At 35.7% G+C, this 18,300-nt stretch overlaps 1 protein-coding gene across 2 annotated transcripts; it reads right to left on the bottom strand.

Annotated features, from left to right (window-relative positions):
* Window positions 1-3,981: 3,981 nt before the first annotated feature.
* LOC123772977 (uncharacterized) lies at window positions 3,982-13,624 on the bottom strand. 2 transcript variants are annotated; one of them, XM_045766411.2, is made up of 7 exons: window positions 13,127-13,624; window positions 11,756-11,844; window positions 11,440-11,583; window positions 8,845-9,006; window positions 7,645-7,795; window positions 6,897-7,053; window positions 3,982-5,576 (listed from the first exon to the last, which is right to left on the bottom strand). In XM_045766411.2, the coding sequence occupies exons 1-7, from the start codon at window positions 13,161-13,163 to the stop codon at window positions 4,250-4,252; spliced, it is 2,067 nt and encodes a 688-aa protein (XP_045622367.2). In that variant the 5' UTR covers window positions 13,164-13,624; the 3' UTR covers window positions 3,982-4,249. The 2 variants fall into 2 exon arrangements, with proteins under 2 accessions (XP_045622367.2, XP_045622366.2); XM_045766410.2 differs by having other exon boundaries at window positions 13,506-13,599.
* Window positions 13,625-18,300: the final 4,676 nt, after the last annotated feature.

Raw genomic sequence — 18,300 nt, 5'->3', positions numbered from 1 at the left:
ATTTCAGAATAGATAAATTATATATAGTCTTTATCTACGGACCAGGGTTTGGCCAAAAATGTGACCCATGGCTGTTTTCAGTAATTGGCATATTTTCGGTATAAAAAGTCGTAATTTCTAACTCCAAATATATGCAAGGAGACAGAATTCGGCTCAAAAATCAGTATGTCACCTATGCACATATTTAATAAGTCAATATTGACTTATTAAATTTGCGAGAACGGGTTTTCAACCCATAACAACAATGTCTCCGAGTCCTCCCCGCCTCTGGTCTCCTCTACACGCTCTCTCTTTCTCTCGCCACTCTCTCTCTCCTACCAGTTGTTGAAGAGATAAGTCGAAAAAAGACGATTAGAATTATCGTGTGTGTGTACTGGGCCTGATTTTAGGATATCTTTAATGTCTAATGCGAACGAACACTGACTTCAACGGATGTTCTCATTCATACATATATGATATACGTACATTTACAGTAATTAAGAACATAAGAATGAAAGTAGCATTCACTGGAAAGGCAAAAAGTTAGGGGTGACACGATAGAGGTTTTCAAGTGGATGAATGGACATAACAAAGGGGATATTAATAGGGTATTAAAAGTATCAACAGAAGACAGAACACGAAACAATGGGTATAAATTGGATAAGTTTAGATTTAGGAAAGACTTGGGTAAATACTGGTTCGGTAACAGGGTTGTTGATTTGTGAAACCAATTACCGCATAACGTGGTGGAGGTGGGGTCCCTCGATTGTTTCAAATGTGGGTTGGACATGTATATGAGTGGGATTGGGTGGTTATAAATAGGAGCTTCCTCGTATGAGCCAAAAGGCCTTCTGCAGTTACCTTCATTCTTGTGTTCTTGTGTGTAACTGCAGAAGGCCTATTGGCGCATACGAAGCATCTCCTATTTATAACCATCCAATCCCACTCATATACATGTCCAACCCACGTTTGAAACAATTGAGGAACCCCACCTCCACCACGTTACGCGGTAATTGGTTCCATAAATCAACAACCCTGTTACCGAACCAACATCCCAAATCTTTCCAAAATCTAAACTTATCCAATTTATACCCATTTTTTCGTGTTCTGTCTTGTGTTGATACTTTTAATACCCTATTAATATCCCCTTTGTTATGTCCATTCATAAGTAGATGTAAGAGCATTAGAACAAAGGTAACTGCAGAAGGCCTATTGGCTCATACGAGGCAGCTCTTATCTATAACCACCCAATCCCACTCATATACATGTCCAACCCGCGCTTGAAACAATCGAGGGACCCCACCTCCACCACGTTACTCGGTAATTGGTTCCACAAATCAACAACCCTGTTACCGAACCAGTATTTATCCAAGTCTTTCCTAAATCTAAACTTATCCAATTTATATCCATTGTTTCGTGTTCTGTCTTGTGTTGATATAACAGGTGGAGGTGGGATCCCTCGATTGGTTGGACATGTATATGAGTGGGATTGGGTGGTTATAGATTGGAGCTGCCTCGTATGAGCCAATAGGCCTTCTGCAGTTGCCTTTGTTCTTATGTCCTACTTTTAATACCCTATTAATATCCCCTTTGTTATGTCCATTAATCCACTTGTAAACCTCTATCATGTCACCCCTAGCTCTTCGCCTTTCCAATGAATGCAATTTAAGCTTTGTTAATCTTTCTTCATATGAAAGATTTCTAATTTGGGGAATTAACTTTGTCATCCTACGCTGGACACGTTCAAGTGAATTTATATCCATTATAGAGTACGGCGACCAAAACTGAACATTACATTAGTCTAAGCAAGAGCATCACTAAGATCTTTAACTCAGGAACATAAGAAGAACATAAGAACATAAGAACAAAGGTAACTGCAGAAGGCCTGTTGGCCCATACGAGGCAGCTCCTATTCTATAACCACCCAATCCCACTCATATACTTGTCCAACCCGTGCTTGAAACAATCGAGGGACCCCACCTCCACAATGTTACGCGGCAATTGGTTCCACAAATCAACAACCCTGTTACTGAACCAGTATTTACCCAAGTCTTTCCTAAATCTAAACTTATCCAATGTATATCCATTGTTTCGTGTTCTGTCCTGTGTTGATACTTTTAATACCCTATTAATATCCCCCCGGTTATGTCCATTCATCCACTTGTAAACCTCTATCATGTCACCCCTAACTCTTCGCCTTTCCAGTGAATGCAACTTAAGCTTTGTTAATCTTTCTTCATATGAAAGATTTCTAATTTGGGGAATTAACTTAGTCATCCTACGCTGGACACGTTCAAGTGAATTTATATCCATTCTATAATATGGCGACCAAAACTGAACTGCATAATCTAAATGGGGCCTAACTAGAGCAAGATATAGCTTGAGAACCACACCAGGTGTCTTGTTACTAACGCTGCGATTAATAAATCCAAGTGTCCGATTTGCCTTATTACGAACATTTATGCATTGATCCTTTTGTTTTAAATTCTTACTAATCATAACTCCCAGATCCCTTTCGCAATCCGACTTCGCAATCACAACACCATCTAGCTCGTATCTTGTAACTCTATCATCATTACCTAACCTCAGAACTTTACATTTATCAGCATTAAACTGCATCTGCCAATCCTTTGACCATTTCAAAACCCTATCTAGATCAACTTGAAGTGATAGTGAGTCCTCCTCCGAATTAATTTCCCTACCGATTTTCGTATCATCGGCAAATTTGCAAATGTTGCTACTCAAACCTGAATCTAAATCATTTATATATATTATAAACAACAGAGGTCCCAGGACAGAGCCTTGAGGCACTCCACTTACAACATTTTCCCACTCTGACAGGAATGCTGCACCAAGGTGATGTTGCTTTGAAAACTTTTGCATAAGATCATAAGAACAAAGGTAACTGCAGAAGGCCTATTGGCCCATACGAGGCAGCTACTATCTATAACCACCCAATCCCACTCATATACATGTCCAACCCACGCTTGAAACAATCGAGGGACCCCACCTCCACCACGTTACGCGGTAATTGCTTCCACAAATCAACAACCCTGTTACCGAACCAGTATTTACCCATTATATTTGCACATTGCATTTCACTCATGTGCCAAAAAAAAATACAGTATACGATTAAAAAGGACATCACAAAAGGAAATAATTGCAAGAAAACACAAAAAACGGAATATCTGCAACCCTTTTTTCTGATTTCTGGGCTTAGCATCCCTGCAGCCTGGTCCTTGACCAGGCCTCCTTTTTTTTTTTGTTACACATCCCCAGGAAGCAGCCCATGGCAGCTGTCTAACTCCCAGGTAACTATTTACTGCTTGGTGAACAGTTGCATCAGGGTGAAAGAAACTCTGCCCATTTGTTTCAGCCTCTGCTGGGGATCGAACCTGGAACCTTAGGACTACAAACACTGAGCGCTGTCCACTCAGCCGTCAGGCCCCTTATCTCCTTGTCCACTACAAATTTTCTCCCAATATTCGTACAAAATCTGAGCATACTGTACTGAATACAAATCAGCTGGACCATGAAATCTGCAAATCTGTAGAAAAATTGTATTTCTGTACAGTACTGTACAGTGTATGTAAATTAGTTTTTAATTCAATATTTAAACCAATTTTAGACTAAAAAAAAATAAAGTAGAAAAACAATAATTCATATACTGTATAAATTGTCAACAACTTATTTTGCCATGCATTACTATATGCAGTTAACCCTTTCAAAGCAATAAAGCCTACATCAGTTAGGGCAAGAGACATTACAAAATTAGAACAAATAATAAATTGTCAACTACTATACCCTGCTATCATTGTGTAACCCCGAGGGTAACATTTTTACCTCATTAAACATTTTAATATGCTGTTACTTGAACATAAAGCACAGAGCCCTTAGGTGATCAATGTTAAAGCAAAGAATATTTATAATTTCAAAATTGAATACCCCACTACTACTGATATTCTGTATATTATTGATTGTAAGGTTAAAAAAAATAATAAATAAAATATTATTGCATTTAATTGATAATTTGTTTTCATAAAACAACTACATATAACAATAGAAATTTATAACAATTGAATAAAATGCATAATACTGTATTAGTACCGTATAACAATAAAATATTTACAAATTATAATATCTTCTTAAATTAATGACTAGACAATGTGCATTTTTATCAGTTTATATAAATATACAATATATGTCATCTATTATAACTTCAGTCAAACCTAAATTCATAACTAGTAAGCATTTTGATCCCAAGTACAGTTCAGTAGTCAGGAGTGCTTGGTTTAACTTTGGCAGCTACTTCAGCATAGCTAAAACTAGCATTATTGTTTAGCTCTACAAAACTACTGGGATATGATACAGGCATAGAGAAGAAAGACTCATTGTTTCCTTGAGAAATAATATCATTACAATTCATTTCTAATGAAATATCTGGCACAATATTCCCATTATGACGTGTTAAATGATTCTGCCCCATTATTATATTTATTGAATGATGGACACCATTATACAAAGGTTGAATCTGTATAGCATTTTTAGTTTCTGAAGAAATATCTGGCATAGTATTGAGCTTAGGTTGCACAACATGGTTTGGCCCTATTGCTCTCTGAAGTGTATTACTAAGGACATCACTACCAGAATATTGTTCTGTGGCCACAGCAGCTGCCCAAGATACACCTGGTGAATCTACCTTAATGAGAGGTATTGTACTGGTAGTTGTATGCTGCTGGAAATTTGAGGAGAAAGTAGCTGCAGAACTGCTCTCAAAGTCAGTCGTACTAGATGAGGCAACTGAACTTGATACTGTATTGTGCTCTATGGATCCAATGTAATTTTTATCTTTCTCTAAACTTGATGCTGTGTTGTGCTCTGTGGATCCATTGTAATTTCTCTCTTTCACACACAAACTGGAAGGTCTTGAACATTTTACTTCATTAACTGCTCTTGCATCTTCCGATTTCTCTTCCACTGGTATCTGATTAGTTTCACTTAAAGATAACACATGGAAATGTTGCAAGCAATCTTGTAAGGAAACAATTGCAGATGTTACTTCATCAGTATTTTTTGGAGGAGTTATGGAAAGTTTACTGAACTTCATTATGACATCAGGTGTGTGAGGCAAGTCCTTGACACGGTTTGCCAATCTATGATCTCGTTTTGCCTTTGCCTTATGCCGTTTACTAACCCTAATGAAACCACCTTCCTCATCCTTTGGCTTTGAATAATAGGAGCCTGAAGTATCTGGTGGAAGCATTAAGGAAATATTTCTAGTCTCTGTAGAGGTTGATGGTTGGTTTAGAGTACTTGTATCATCGGAAACGAGTTGGCCGCTAGGTAACTCTTTTGAACACGACGCAGTAATTGGTATTTTGGTTGAAGCACTTGGAGATGGAAAATTGGTTGACCTTGGGGTAGATGGTGTGGTAACTGGTGTTTGACTTGGGGTATCAGGAAATAGGAGCAGGCTAGATGAAGATGCTGGTGTAGCAGGAGTGGTACCACCCACTGAAGACTGTAAATACGAGATAAGTACCCGGCACAAGTGTTTTTGCTCTTCGTAAGGTTCTTTACTTGCCTCGTATTCTTCCCTGGAAATAAAGATTATTAATTGTAACAATATTTAAATGACTAAATTTCATTTACAGTATACATTTTTATTTTAGACATTAAAAAAATCAAGTAGTTACAGAGAGGTGAAGTATATTCTGAGTATTCAAGCCAATTTAAAGGTAAGAGGAGACAGGCTAAGAAGATGGACAGAAAGTGAGCATGCACAGAAGTAGGAATTAAGTATGGCAGAGCACAAGACGTGGTAGGAAATATTACCACAGTTCTCTGAACCAATTTGTTAAGGAGGAACATTTGACCTATAAATTTACAAATAACTCATAGGAAGATCTTTACAAATAGCTGTATGAAGCAGATGCGTGTTGCTTTGGATGCTTTGCTGGAGTGTGGCTGTGCTGATCCTACATGATACTGTAGTATTTATTATAGAACACCAGGAAATGAATGGGGCATCTGTTTGTAACTTTTGATTCTTTTCTAGACGTCTCAATTCTTTCAGGCAGATGCCTTCCTACTCCATGAAAGTAGTTTGAAATAGGATGAAGATAGTGGTGTAAATAAATTTGAAACCGAGATTCTTAGGGCAGCTGTTTTAATAATCATTAAAATTTAATAAATTTTATACTATATATTGGTTCATTCTCTGGCAGAAATATTTTGTAGGAGTACAACAAATACATCTCTAGTTTACTACACGAAAGGTTCTTGAAAGTGAAAGTAGGGGATGGAACAGCAAAGGTGTTTAAAAGTGCACTCTTCATTAACAATTTGCAAGTGGCCAAAATACCTTCACACTGCTAAATCAAATGCCATCTGTTTGTATTAATAACAACTAATGGAGTGTGTTTTCACAGAATGATAACAAAGGCAGCACATCAAAAGTGTACAATGCATGTACTCTTCCAATAAAGTGTATATGCATTACAGATATTGCAAGCAATGAAGAGCAGCTGTGTAATGCAACAATAAACCAAGTACTACTCAAATTAAATATTTAACTTATTCACATGCACCACAATTATTGCAACAGTAATCAAATTCAAACCACATACTGCAAAATTCTAATGAAGAAAATATTATCAAATGGACAAATACCCAAATGTCAGTACTGCAATAATTAAAATATGCTCATTCTTACCATTCCTACAAACATAATTTCTACGTACATAATACAGTGCTCTAAAGATAACTGCTCGACCAATTTTTGCTACCAGCTGCAGCTGATTTATTGTACTGTTGTATGCAAGCAGCCTGAGCACATGTAATTCAACATAAATAAGATTTCAAGACTTTTCCAACAATATTAAGTGCACGTACAATATAATTATACAACTACTTACCATAGTTTTCGTCTTTCTTCATGGCGCTCTCTTGTCAATTCTTGTCGTAAACGTTTTTTCTCCTCATATCGCTTGTTACGTACAGCTTGCTGCTTTTGATGATTGGCCATCCAGACTTGTTCCAATGCAGGTTTCATTTGTCTAAGTTGTTCAATAGCTGGTGGAATGAAAGGAAGCATTTAATTATTATAATTTATGAAATAATTGTTACCAACTGTCAGATATACACCTGAATACTGTGGCAGAACAGTTAAAACCTTACATCAAAACTAGGCTAAAGTGACATTGGAGCATCATTAGAGGAGGACATTATGACTCAATGCTTGAGCATTATGGATTGGTTTGACAAAATACCTGAATCATAAGTAGCATGTTCATTAACAGAAACAAATGTAGACTCAAATTTAAATTAATAACTCATAAATAGTAGAATTTTGAATAACTAGTATAATATGGTTATTCGTGACAACAATTTCTACCTTCATCTATCACTTTGGAGAATGTATGCAAGAATATGCAAACTGAGTGCAAATGCACAATTGTCCTAAGAATATGTGGTGGAACCAAAGTCAATCAAGAGGAAGGAACATCTATTTAAGTCTGGAGAAAGACCCCAGGGCAAGACTGTGGGAATCAAGGTAGCCAAAGGGAGAGGTTTGGTGTGTCCTTTTCCCAGTCAACTACTCCATAATCAACTAATATTGGCAAAGCTGTACAAGACAAAATTAAATTGATAGGATCCACTTACTCTTTTTATTTGACGTTATATCTCCTCGGACACCAGCTATTTTCTTCTTCATTTCATCTTCTTGTGAATACAGTGCTCTGATCTTGGAGTAATTATTATTGCGCTCCTCGATAAGCCTCGCTCGCTCTCCACGATACTTTTTGTTCTCAGCCTGAAACATTTGTTTCCTTAGTTTCTAAATAGTATTTTCCATTATATAAAACCAAGTAATTGTTGCAGTTTAATTGATAACAGAAAGGAAACTTTATCCCAAACAACTGCATTAGAATAATCCTCCTAATGGCACCTACTGATTCCCATTGATACATCATGTTAATTTGATTTCTTTGTGCAATGCATGCATTATATATATATATATATATATATATATATATATATATATATATATATATATATATATATATATATATATATATATATATATATATATATATATATATATATATATATATATATATATATATATATATATATATATATATATATATATATATATATATATATATATATATATATATATATATATATATATATATATATATATATATATATATATATATATATATATATATATATATATATATATATATATATATATATATATATATATATATATATATATATATATATATATATATATATATATATATATATATATATATATATATATATATATATATATATATATATATATATATATATATATATATATAATGTCGTACCTAGTAGCCAGAATGCACTTCTCGGCCTACTATGCAAGGCCTGATTTGCTTAATAAGCCAAGTTTTCATGAATTAATATATTTTCTCAATTTTTTTTCTTATGAAATGATAAAGCTACCCATTTCATTATGTATGAGGTAATTTTTTTTTATTGGAGTTAAAATTAACGTAGATATATGACCGAACCTAACCAACCCTACCTAACCTAACCTAACCTATCTTTATAGGTTAGGTTAGGTTAGGTATCCGAAAAAGTTAGGTTAGGTTAGGTAGGTTAGTTAGTCGAAAAACAATTAATTCATGAAAACTTGGCTTATTAGGCAAATCGGGCCTTGCATAGTAGGCTGAGAAGTGCGTTCTGGCTACTAGGTACGACATATATATATATATATATACACACACACACACACACATATACACACACACACAATTTCATATATATACATTACATACAACATACTAGTAATACTGTACTAACCTGCTTAGCTTCATATTCCCGAAGTGTTTTGACTGATCTCTGAAGCATAGATATTTCATCCAAAATTTTCTGCTCTTCCCTTGGTTTGAAATTGTTATTTCGCAGCTGGTACTCCAATCTCTCAATATTACCATAAATCTGCTTTACACTATGATACCGCAGCTGAAAACAAAAAGATGCCTTTAATGCTTTTAATAATGGGTACAATCATTCTGGATAATGATATACTTCCACACTCAAGCAGTCTTAACTAAGTCTTCTACGTAGCTGCCTAGAATTCAGCCTTTTCTATGCAATGCATAAGTTTCCTGTACTGTACTTCATACATATTGTCTATATCAGTTACCAATAACTGTCTGCCACCACATTCAATACATCCCATTTCTACTGTTCTGTATAAAGAATACTGTATTGATATTCACATGTATACGCAAAACTATGTATATAGAGTAGAATCTTGATTCAATGAACCTCAATTCAGCTAATCTCCAGTTGGAATAAACACTCCATGGCAGATTTACTCACCTGATTCAAAGAACAAGAGTTCCCTGAAGCAGGGGATGTGGGGATTTGCTTAGGATGTTGGGACCAAGTTCATAGATGTAGGCAACATTACAAGAAGTTGGGCCCTGGGAAAGCCACTGAGCATATTTAAATCAAATTCTATGTTTTTTTCCCCCAGTTGCAGAGGTTTTTATTCAGTAAAATATGGGCCGCCTTTCTTTTGAAAACGAGATTTCGAGACTTGGGCGTGGAAAATATACTAGATGGTTAAATCTTTTACAGACAGGTTCTCTTTGTTGTTGCTCTTCATATGACAGGTTGAAATTAAAATTTTGCTCAGTGAAATCAGCCCTTAGAGTGTCAGAAATATTAGGGGGTATTAATATGGTTCCAATCATGGTTTTGATGATTTTTGTAAATAGACAACATTACAATAAACAGTTGGAGACTTGGGGAAAGCTATTGTGGACATTTAAAACCAAATTCTATGGTTTGTTTTAATTTTGAGTTGGCAAGGTTTTTGTTCACTCAGATATGGTCCTGCTACATTTTGAAAATGAGTTTTGAGGCTGGGAACATGAGAAATAAGCTAGATATGGTTAAATTTGTTTGGAGACATGTTCATTTGATAGTTATCTATTATATTATAGGTTGAAATTAAAATTTTGCTCAAGTAATATCAGCATATAGAGTATGGGAAATGCATCCTGGAGACATCTCTAATCCCAACAAATCCCTCACTGCAATGAACTGGGGTCGGTCCCATATAGTTCCTTGAATCGAGGTTCTACATATATTACTTTAGTCTTTTTAAAAGATGGCAACAATAAACCTCTGATCACATGTATGTTAGTTTACTGTACACAATGAATTCTACATTAATACAGTAATACAAATTCTGCTAGGAGCTGTTTGAAATAGATACAAGTAGTGACTCAAAATCTCTAAATGCTATGTTAATCTATATACTATACTTTTTTATATAATAACCAAGCAGTATTATGAATTGTGATTTATAGTTTCCTCTAGCCTGGTATGTTCCATATTTTTAATAGTTTTTCTTTTAGATATCTTGCATATTTGCAAATTTAAAATTAATACCAATGCAAAACTAAAACTACAGTAATGTATTTTGACTCGTCTAAAAAATAACTATTTTTATGCAACCTGTCCTCAGTGAGGAGGTAGGCTGGACAATCATTTCAAAACCAAGAATGAAATTAGCATCATTAACTACTCCCTATTCATGGTTAGGTTAAGGTTAGGTTATGTTAATATGGTGTATTATTCTCAAATGTCAGATATAAAATTTGAAAACTATTTGAGTATCCCATAGAATGTTATTTACAGACAAACAAATTCTTCAGACCATTTCAAAGAAAATTAGTTAAGCATGAACTTTTTATATTTTAAACCAATGGTTATAAAGATATAACTTCAGAATATTTTCTATTTAGGACAAAGGTTCCTTTGCCAGTTTACAAGTAAACTACTATTGGAACTTTAATATGCTTTCAGACCATTACAAATACAGTATTGGGTATTTAGATAAACATCCAGGTGTCCTAATGACGAGACTAGTAATTAGGATCACTTTATGCTGAGAATGGACTGGTTTTACTCCATGCTTCATGCAATAAAGTTTGTTTTTTGCCAGAAGTGGCCAATGACCAGAGATTAATAAGGAATGTACAGTACTGTATATTGTACTATAGTCAAGAAATAACTTTGTTAAATTATCAGAGTTTACTGGTACTACAAATCAAGATTCCCTCACTTATCCAGACATCTAATCCACATTGTATAATTAGGACACAAGCTTAAATAATTAAAATTATAATATGCATCCAGATTTCCACCGAGAGGAAATCTGGATAACCGAGACATCAATGTACATTATTTATAAACAAACTAATTATCCAAGAATCTCTGCAGTGCAACATGTTGTATGAATACAGTCACCAAGTCGGCCAGAGAAGAATATTTCCTTTTCCATATCATTGCTGATGCTTTGGAGTCTATTCAACCATTTTAATATGCATATTACAATAGTGTAATTTAAAAAATGTGCACATATAGAGTAGTACATACCTTTTGCTTCAGGTGTGTAACTTCCTCTGAAATTGTATTTATGGCTATATTTGCACTGTTGATTTCATGCTGCAAGGTTTCCTTCACCTGCGCTAATGGCTGTTTTTTCTCGCGCACACTTTTTATCTGCTCCGTCAGTTGTGTCTGAGGAGAGATTAACAACACAATGAATACCATTATGTACTGTAGTGAATATGTAAATGTTATTTTGGCTATTTTTTATTCATATACATTCCAGAGATAATAGAAATTCAGCAGCTCAGCCCTAGCCATAAGACAACATATTTTATCCTAGTCACAACTTCAAAGAACTTACCAGCTCCAATGATTTGGCCTGCACAAAAGCCTGATGAGTTTCCAGATTACAATTATACTCCGATTGGCTCATCATAACTGGAGATGCATCTGCAAGTTAAAAATCATTATATTAGAAGAATTATATTTTTTATAATAGAAAAAGTTATCCTTTTCTGTACAGTATTTCTATATGCAGTACATGCATACATATCACACCTATCATCCTATTCTGAATTACTTCATTGCAATATATCATATACAATTTTTTTTTTACCTAACCCAAAACACGTATTACACGATTATAGGTGTGTTGTCATAACTCTCAACACACCTGTAGAGTACTGTACTCCATGTTAATTTTAACTTTATGCATTTTGAAGATTTTCATTAAATTTCCTTGCCAAAACTAGTGACAAAAAGATTAAGGAATATGCTGTAGAAACCCTTAAACTATGCAAATGTCACGTTTAAAGGAAGACTACGATGTATTTAACTCATCGATGCAAAACTTGCTAGCCTATGTGGATAAGATCACTGTTATACCCAAGGCACTTCACTGTTAACCATAACTATCACTTTCTACTGCTCTAAACAATTCTGAGTAATCAGGAATTGCTGAGGCACCTTCTATATTTTATATTAAAAAAAATCCACATTCATTTGACCAAAACTTCAGCTGTATAATTCATGTATGTGATTATACACAGCACCGTAGGTCTCTATTAAATTATGATACAGCATAGCTATTCAAAAGGACACATGTATATTATAACATGTACATAGTTGTGCTGTTCACTTTTAATTCATAGCTACATAAAGATCCTAAACATGAAAAAAATAACAGCATAGTGTCTGACTTTCTAATTAATTAGGACTACATTAATGATAGGACATAACTACAACACAAGTAATTCAGTGAATGCTTGGCTCACCTGAAGCGTGACCATCTTATGACCCATGCCAAGCTTGAAGTGTGACCTTCACCTTATGACTCATGCCAAGCTTGAAGCGTGACCTTCACCTTATGACTCATGTCAAGCTTGAAGCGTGACCTTCACCTTATGACTCATGCCAAGCTTGAAGCGTGACCTTCACCTTATGACTCATGCCAAGCTTGAAGCGTGACCTTCACCTTATGACTCATGCCAAGCTTGAAGCGTGACCTTCACCTTATGACTCATACCAAGCTTGAAGCGTGACCTTCACCTTATGACTCATACCAAGCTTGAAGCGTGACCTTCATCTTATGACTCATACCAAGCGTGACCTTCACCTTATGACTCACAACAACTATGTGGCGGGACGACACCTCGCTACCCCCCAACATCAATTCCTCCTTCCCTCCCTCCCTCACAAACATCACAGCAACTCGTCACTCGTCCAGACTTACCAGGAGTTTGAGGTGGGTTTGGTAGGGTGTTATCCATGATGCCATGAGAGGGGGTGAGGCGTAGAGGCGAGTAATATGCCTGGGGCTACAGGTGGAGGCCAGCGGCCGCGCACACTCAATGTTGTTGTTGTGGTCGCTGGCCGCCTCTCAATACTCGCGTAGACGTCTACCTTAAAACCTCTATACGCATCAACAATCTCAATTATTTCCGTATATACCACACTAGAGAAATTCTTACAATGTATTTTACCAAATACACTTCAATTGTGATGCACTTACTGCATATCAGTTTATATTCCGTAGTTTTATATACTGTCTATTTGCAGTAGGTTCATATATATATGTTTATCACAAGTAAATTTCAGGCTATAATACATACTGCGTATAGGCCTATCACAATGGCATTTCGTCAACTGATACACATTTTTAACATGACACAAGATAAGGAACATCTACACTGACTGAGGCCAGCACCACGTCTGGGTCCGCTGGGATAGTGCACATTCCCTCTAGGTCATTGCAAGAGGGTCCGTAACGTGGTGCAATATTGCATTCGTAGCCTGGCTATTGCCACGTTGTGTCTCCCTCCTGATGCCTTCACTATGCCCACTTTCTACGCAAGTACAGAGGCATCTTTGAATTCCCACAGCCCACCTTATATATGCTTATATATTTGCATTGTAATAAGCGATCATCGATCTCAACGTTGCATAAGCATACATTGTAATATAATCAATGTATATTTTTATTATTATTATTATTATTATTATTATTATTATTATTATTATTAGTAGTAGTAGTAGTAGTAGTAGTAGTAGTAGTAGTAGTATTAATATTATATACCTCATCAATATTTGTAAGGTTAATCATCATATAACTCTGCAAATGAGCCTAAGTGAGTTACATAAGATTAACCTGCTCTTCATATCCACTCACGAAATGAACTGCCAAATGTCCACAAAAACGACCTTGAGCTTAAGATAAGAGATACATTAGCAGAGACAGGCCTGACGATCACTACGGTGATCATTGCATCACACACACACAGTCACCCAGGGAGTAACCACAGTGTTTGGAAGGTCCAGTGTAACGCAGCACACACACGAAGGCCAACACCTGATCAAGCTCTTCAATTACCCACAATGGACAGAATACACGAGATGATTTTTTCACCCATAGGCAGACGAGGAGTCACAATAACATGGCAGAAATATGTTGACCAGACCACACACTAGAAAGTGAAGGGAAGACGACGTTTCGGTTTGTCCTGGACCATTCTCAAGGCGATTGTGAATTTACAATCGACTTGAGAATGGTCCAGGACGGACCGAAACATCGTCGTCTCTTCACCCATAGGGTAATAAATATTGATTCGCCTAACAACCAAAGCCTCCCTACATTATGGCTTGTTGAGCTTGAAGCTGTTGCTCCTTGTATGTGTTAATTTGACTTTTTAAATAAATGATCCGGACTAATATCCTTCAACTTGTTCAATACTTCTTGATGAGATCTGCACTGGCATGTCTGGTTTGCGATGTTGTTAGTCCTGTGTCCCTCAACCGTTCCTGATATGAGTTTGTGGGGGGGGGGGGGTAGAAATAGCCTAAGCTACTCTATCCTTATGAGATGTATTTTTTTCTTGTCTCAATAAACATACCTGAACTTGAACTTAACTTACTTCTATATGTACTATATAACATTCGGCACCATGGGGTCCTAAAAATCTGTACGGTGTAATATACTAATATACCAGATCAAAATGGTAGCAGACTGACAGTGGGAATATGCTACAGGGAAGACACAGCAACAACAGAGAAAGTTACAGATCTGCATAATGTCATAAATGCTGCAGATGAAGTCCAAGGTCTTATAGTGGGGGACTTTAACCCTGAGGCAATAGAATGGGTGAATCTAATATCACAAATGGAATGGGGGAACAATTTCTTGACCTGGAACAGGACTCCTCTCTCATACAGCATGTGCCTGAGCCCATTTGATGTAATAGCATTCTAAGTCTTGTGCTAAAACCAGAAGCGGGCATGATCTATTAAATACAGATATGGGAAAGCTCGCCCCTTCGTGTGATCACAATATTCTAAGATGGATCACAATTATAGGAATCCATGTAAAGGATCAGGATAATGATGACTTTCTTGATTACTCTTGAATAGACTATCATGGAATGAAAAATAAATTGCAAAACACTTCCTAGAGGGAGTTAATAGGTGGTCAAGTTTTGAAGCATCATGGAAAATAAAAAAAAAAGGTGATTGCTGAATTTGTTCTAAAATATGTCCCAAGAAGAAGAAACAAAAGAAAGATAACTATATGGATTACACAGGCGGTAGAAAAGTTCAAATAACTAAGTAGAATCTCTGGATAAGGTATCAATCCACAAAGAACAACAAAGATTATGATATGCAAAGAAGGGCTTCAAATTCAGCCACACAGGAAATCAGATCAGTCAAAAGAAACTTCGAAAGAAAACGATAAAAACACAAAGAAAGATCCAATGTCTTTATAAGAAGTAAACCCAAAACAAAGGACTCGGTAGCACCTTTAAGAGATGAGACCAACCAAGTTATAATAGACGTAATACATATAATACGATGGCAGCAAACGCTCTGAACGAATACTTTACATCAGTGTCCACATTAGAGAGATTAGACAACATCCCAATACCCCACACAAATGTCTAAAGCAGGCGAAGGGAAGGAATTAAGTGATATTCCCATAACGTGATATTATCAGGTAGAGCACTGACAAACTACAATTGAAGAATCTAAAAATGATTACATTATAAATTATAACATTTACTATGTATAAAATTATAATTATAAATTATTATCTAAAAAATTATATATTATAAAATAAACAAAATTAATTAAAAGATTCTAAAGCTCCTGTGAAAGGAATTCAATCCAAAGTTGTAAAGGAACTGAACTGTGTCTAGTACTGAAACGCCTTTTCAGAAAATCTCTGGACCAAGGGACAGCTCCCCTAGAATGGAATTATGAAAGTTTCACACTTACTAAAAAAAAAAAGGCATAAGGAACTCAGATGAAGACTACCGTCTCATCAGCCTGACTTCGCATATCTATCTGCAAGCTCACGGAGAGAATGCTAGGGGGCAAGAAATAATTCACCATCTCATTGTGAACAATCTAATAAAATCAACGCAACATGGATTTGTTAAATATAAATCTTTCCTTAACATTTTTGGAAACGGTAACCAGCTATTCAAAAAACTTTCTGTAGATGTGGTATACATGGACTTCGCTAAAGCTTTTAATAACGTACCACATGAAAGGCTAGCAAAAATATTACAAGCACATAGAAAAAATAGTTGAATCTTATAGAATGGATAAAATAATGGTTAAAACAAATGAAGGAAAGTGTCCTTAATGGGAATAAATCAGCCTGGAGGAATGTAGTGAGTGGCGTACCGCAAGGTACCATATTGGGGGCAGCCCTTTTTGTCATGTACATCAATGCCATAGATGAGAATATTACAAACTACATTATCAAATGTGCAGATGGCATTAAGATACTTTTGGCAAAGTAGGTACCATAAAGATACTTATAGTAAAGTAGGAAACGAAAATTATATTGAAACCTTACAAAGATCTACATGATTTTTTTTTGTTCGCGGATATTAAATTTTTTGATGGCAGAATTGGATTTTTTGTTATTAACAAGCTTAGGTATACACAGCAATGTGCTCCTACCCTATTCTATATGAAAAATTACACAGTGTAGAAAAAAACTAGCTATAAGTTCATCTAACATTCCATCTCACAGGATGGTTAGTCATACATGGAATTAGGAGAGAAAATACCGGCCTCAATACAAACAAATTAATTAAATTTTACTAAATAATAACTTCATGATTTTTATTAGAGATGAGCACTGAATCATGGAAATATTATATTATGATTGTTTTTTACCAGTTTCTATAAGGTTCCTCGCAAATAATGTCTTTTTTTGGGGATTTGGAATTTTGTAGTTGGCGGATTTTTTTGTGGATTTATATTTTTTGTTGGTGGATTTGGATATTTTGTTGGAGGATTTGTTATATTTTTTTGTTGGCGGTTTTTATTTTTTTCCGGATTTGGATTATTTTGTTGGCGGATTTGTTTTTCGTTAGTTTTGTTATTTTTTGTTGAATATCCCCTTTGTTATGCCCATTCATCCACTTGTACAGTTCAATCGTGTCACCCTTAACTAGAGAAAAAAAAAATCACCCATAACGTTTCGCTTTTCTAGAGAATGTAAATTAATGTAAATTGCAGTGGTTTACCCATTTGCAACAAATGTACATTAGGTATGTTTATAGTCATAGTAGGCCTACATAGGGAGCTTCTTCCTATGTATCAACCCTGGTTTTGTGCCCTGGAAAGGCCTCTCTCCAGGGCGCAACTCCATGGGCTCCTAAAACTGATATATGCCTACATATGATTGTTTTTTTTTTATAGTTACAAGTCAATGACAATTATGGGCTCAGGAACTGCTGAACACCAAAATTAATTTAGTTTAGTTTCGTGCATTTCCTATGCATCATTTATCTAAGCGAGGCAGTGTTGCCTAGGTATGTGTAAATAAAGAAATTCAACTCCATCTGTAACATTAGTCAGTGAGGTAGTCGAGGAGTTACTCTATATGAAGTACTCTGAGGTACTCTGTGTGATACTCTATGAGGTACTCTATGAGATACTTACTCTAAGATCCTCTATGAAGTACTCTATGAGATACTGTACTCTGAGGTACTCTGAGATACGCTATGAGGTACTCTATGAGGTACTCTATGATATACTTTCCGAGGTACTCTATGAGGTACTCTATGATATACTTTCCGAGGTACTCTATGAGGTACTCTGATATACTCTGATATACTCTATGAGATATTCTATGAGGTACTCTACACAGGAGCGGATTAGGCTGCCACAAGTGGCGTCTCAGAATGTTTGGTAATATGTTTATTGTTTGTGATGTGTGTATATATATGTATTAACACGATGTACTGAACGGGGGGAGAATAGCTTGAGCTACTTCATCCCTTTGTGTGTATTTTACCTCAATAAACTTATTTCAATTTCAATTTCAGGTGGCGTCATCTGGAGGCGTCTGGCAGCGTCACTGGGGTCCGCGCTGCCACCTGCTCCCCGTAGACCACC

Source organism: Procambarus clarkii, chromosome 81 (genome assembly GCF_040958095.1).
Source record: "Procambarus clarkii isolate CNS0578487 chromosome 81, FALCON_Pclarkii_2.0, whole genome shotgun sequence".
Classification (NCBI taxonomy): domain Eukaryota; kingdom Metazoa; phylum Arthropoda; class Malacostraca; order Decapoda; family Cambaridae; genus Procambarus; species Procambarus clarkii.
This window is presented reverse-complemented; position numbering and strand designations above follow the sequence as displayed.

Bases quoted from the DNA above. Each gene is read 5' to 3' on its own strand.
- LOC123772977 (XM_045766410.2), bottom strand. From the start codon at position 13,578: ATGTTCCTTATCTTGTGTCATGTTAAAAATGTGTATCAGTTGACGAAA. The intron at 11,845-13,505 runs GTATGTATTATA...TTTAACTTGCAG, and splicing joins TTGTGATAGGCCTATACGCA to ATGCATCTCCAGTTATGATG. The intron at 5,577-6,896 runs GTAAGTAGTTGT...CTTTATTTCCAG, and splicing joins GAAGAAAGACGAAAACTATG to GGAAGAATACGAGGCAAGTA.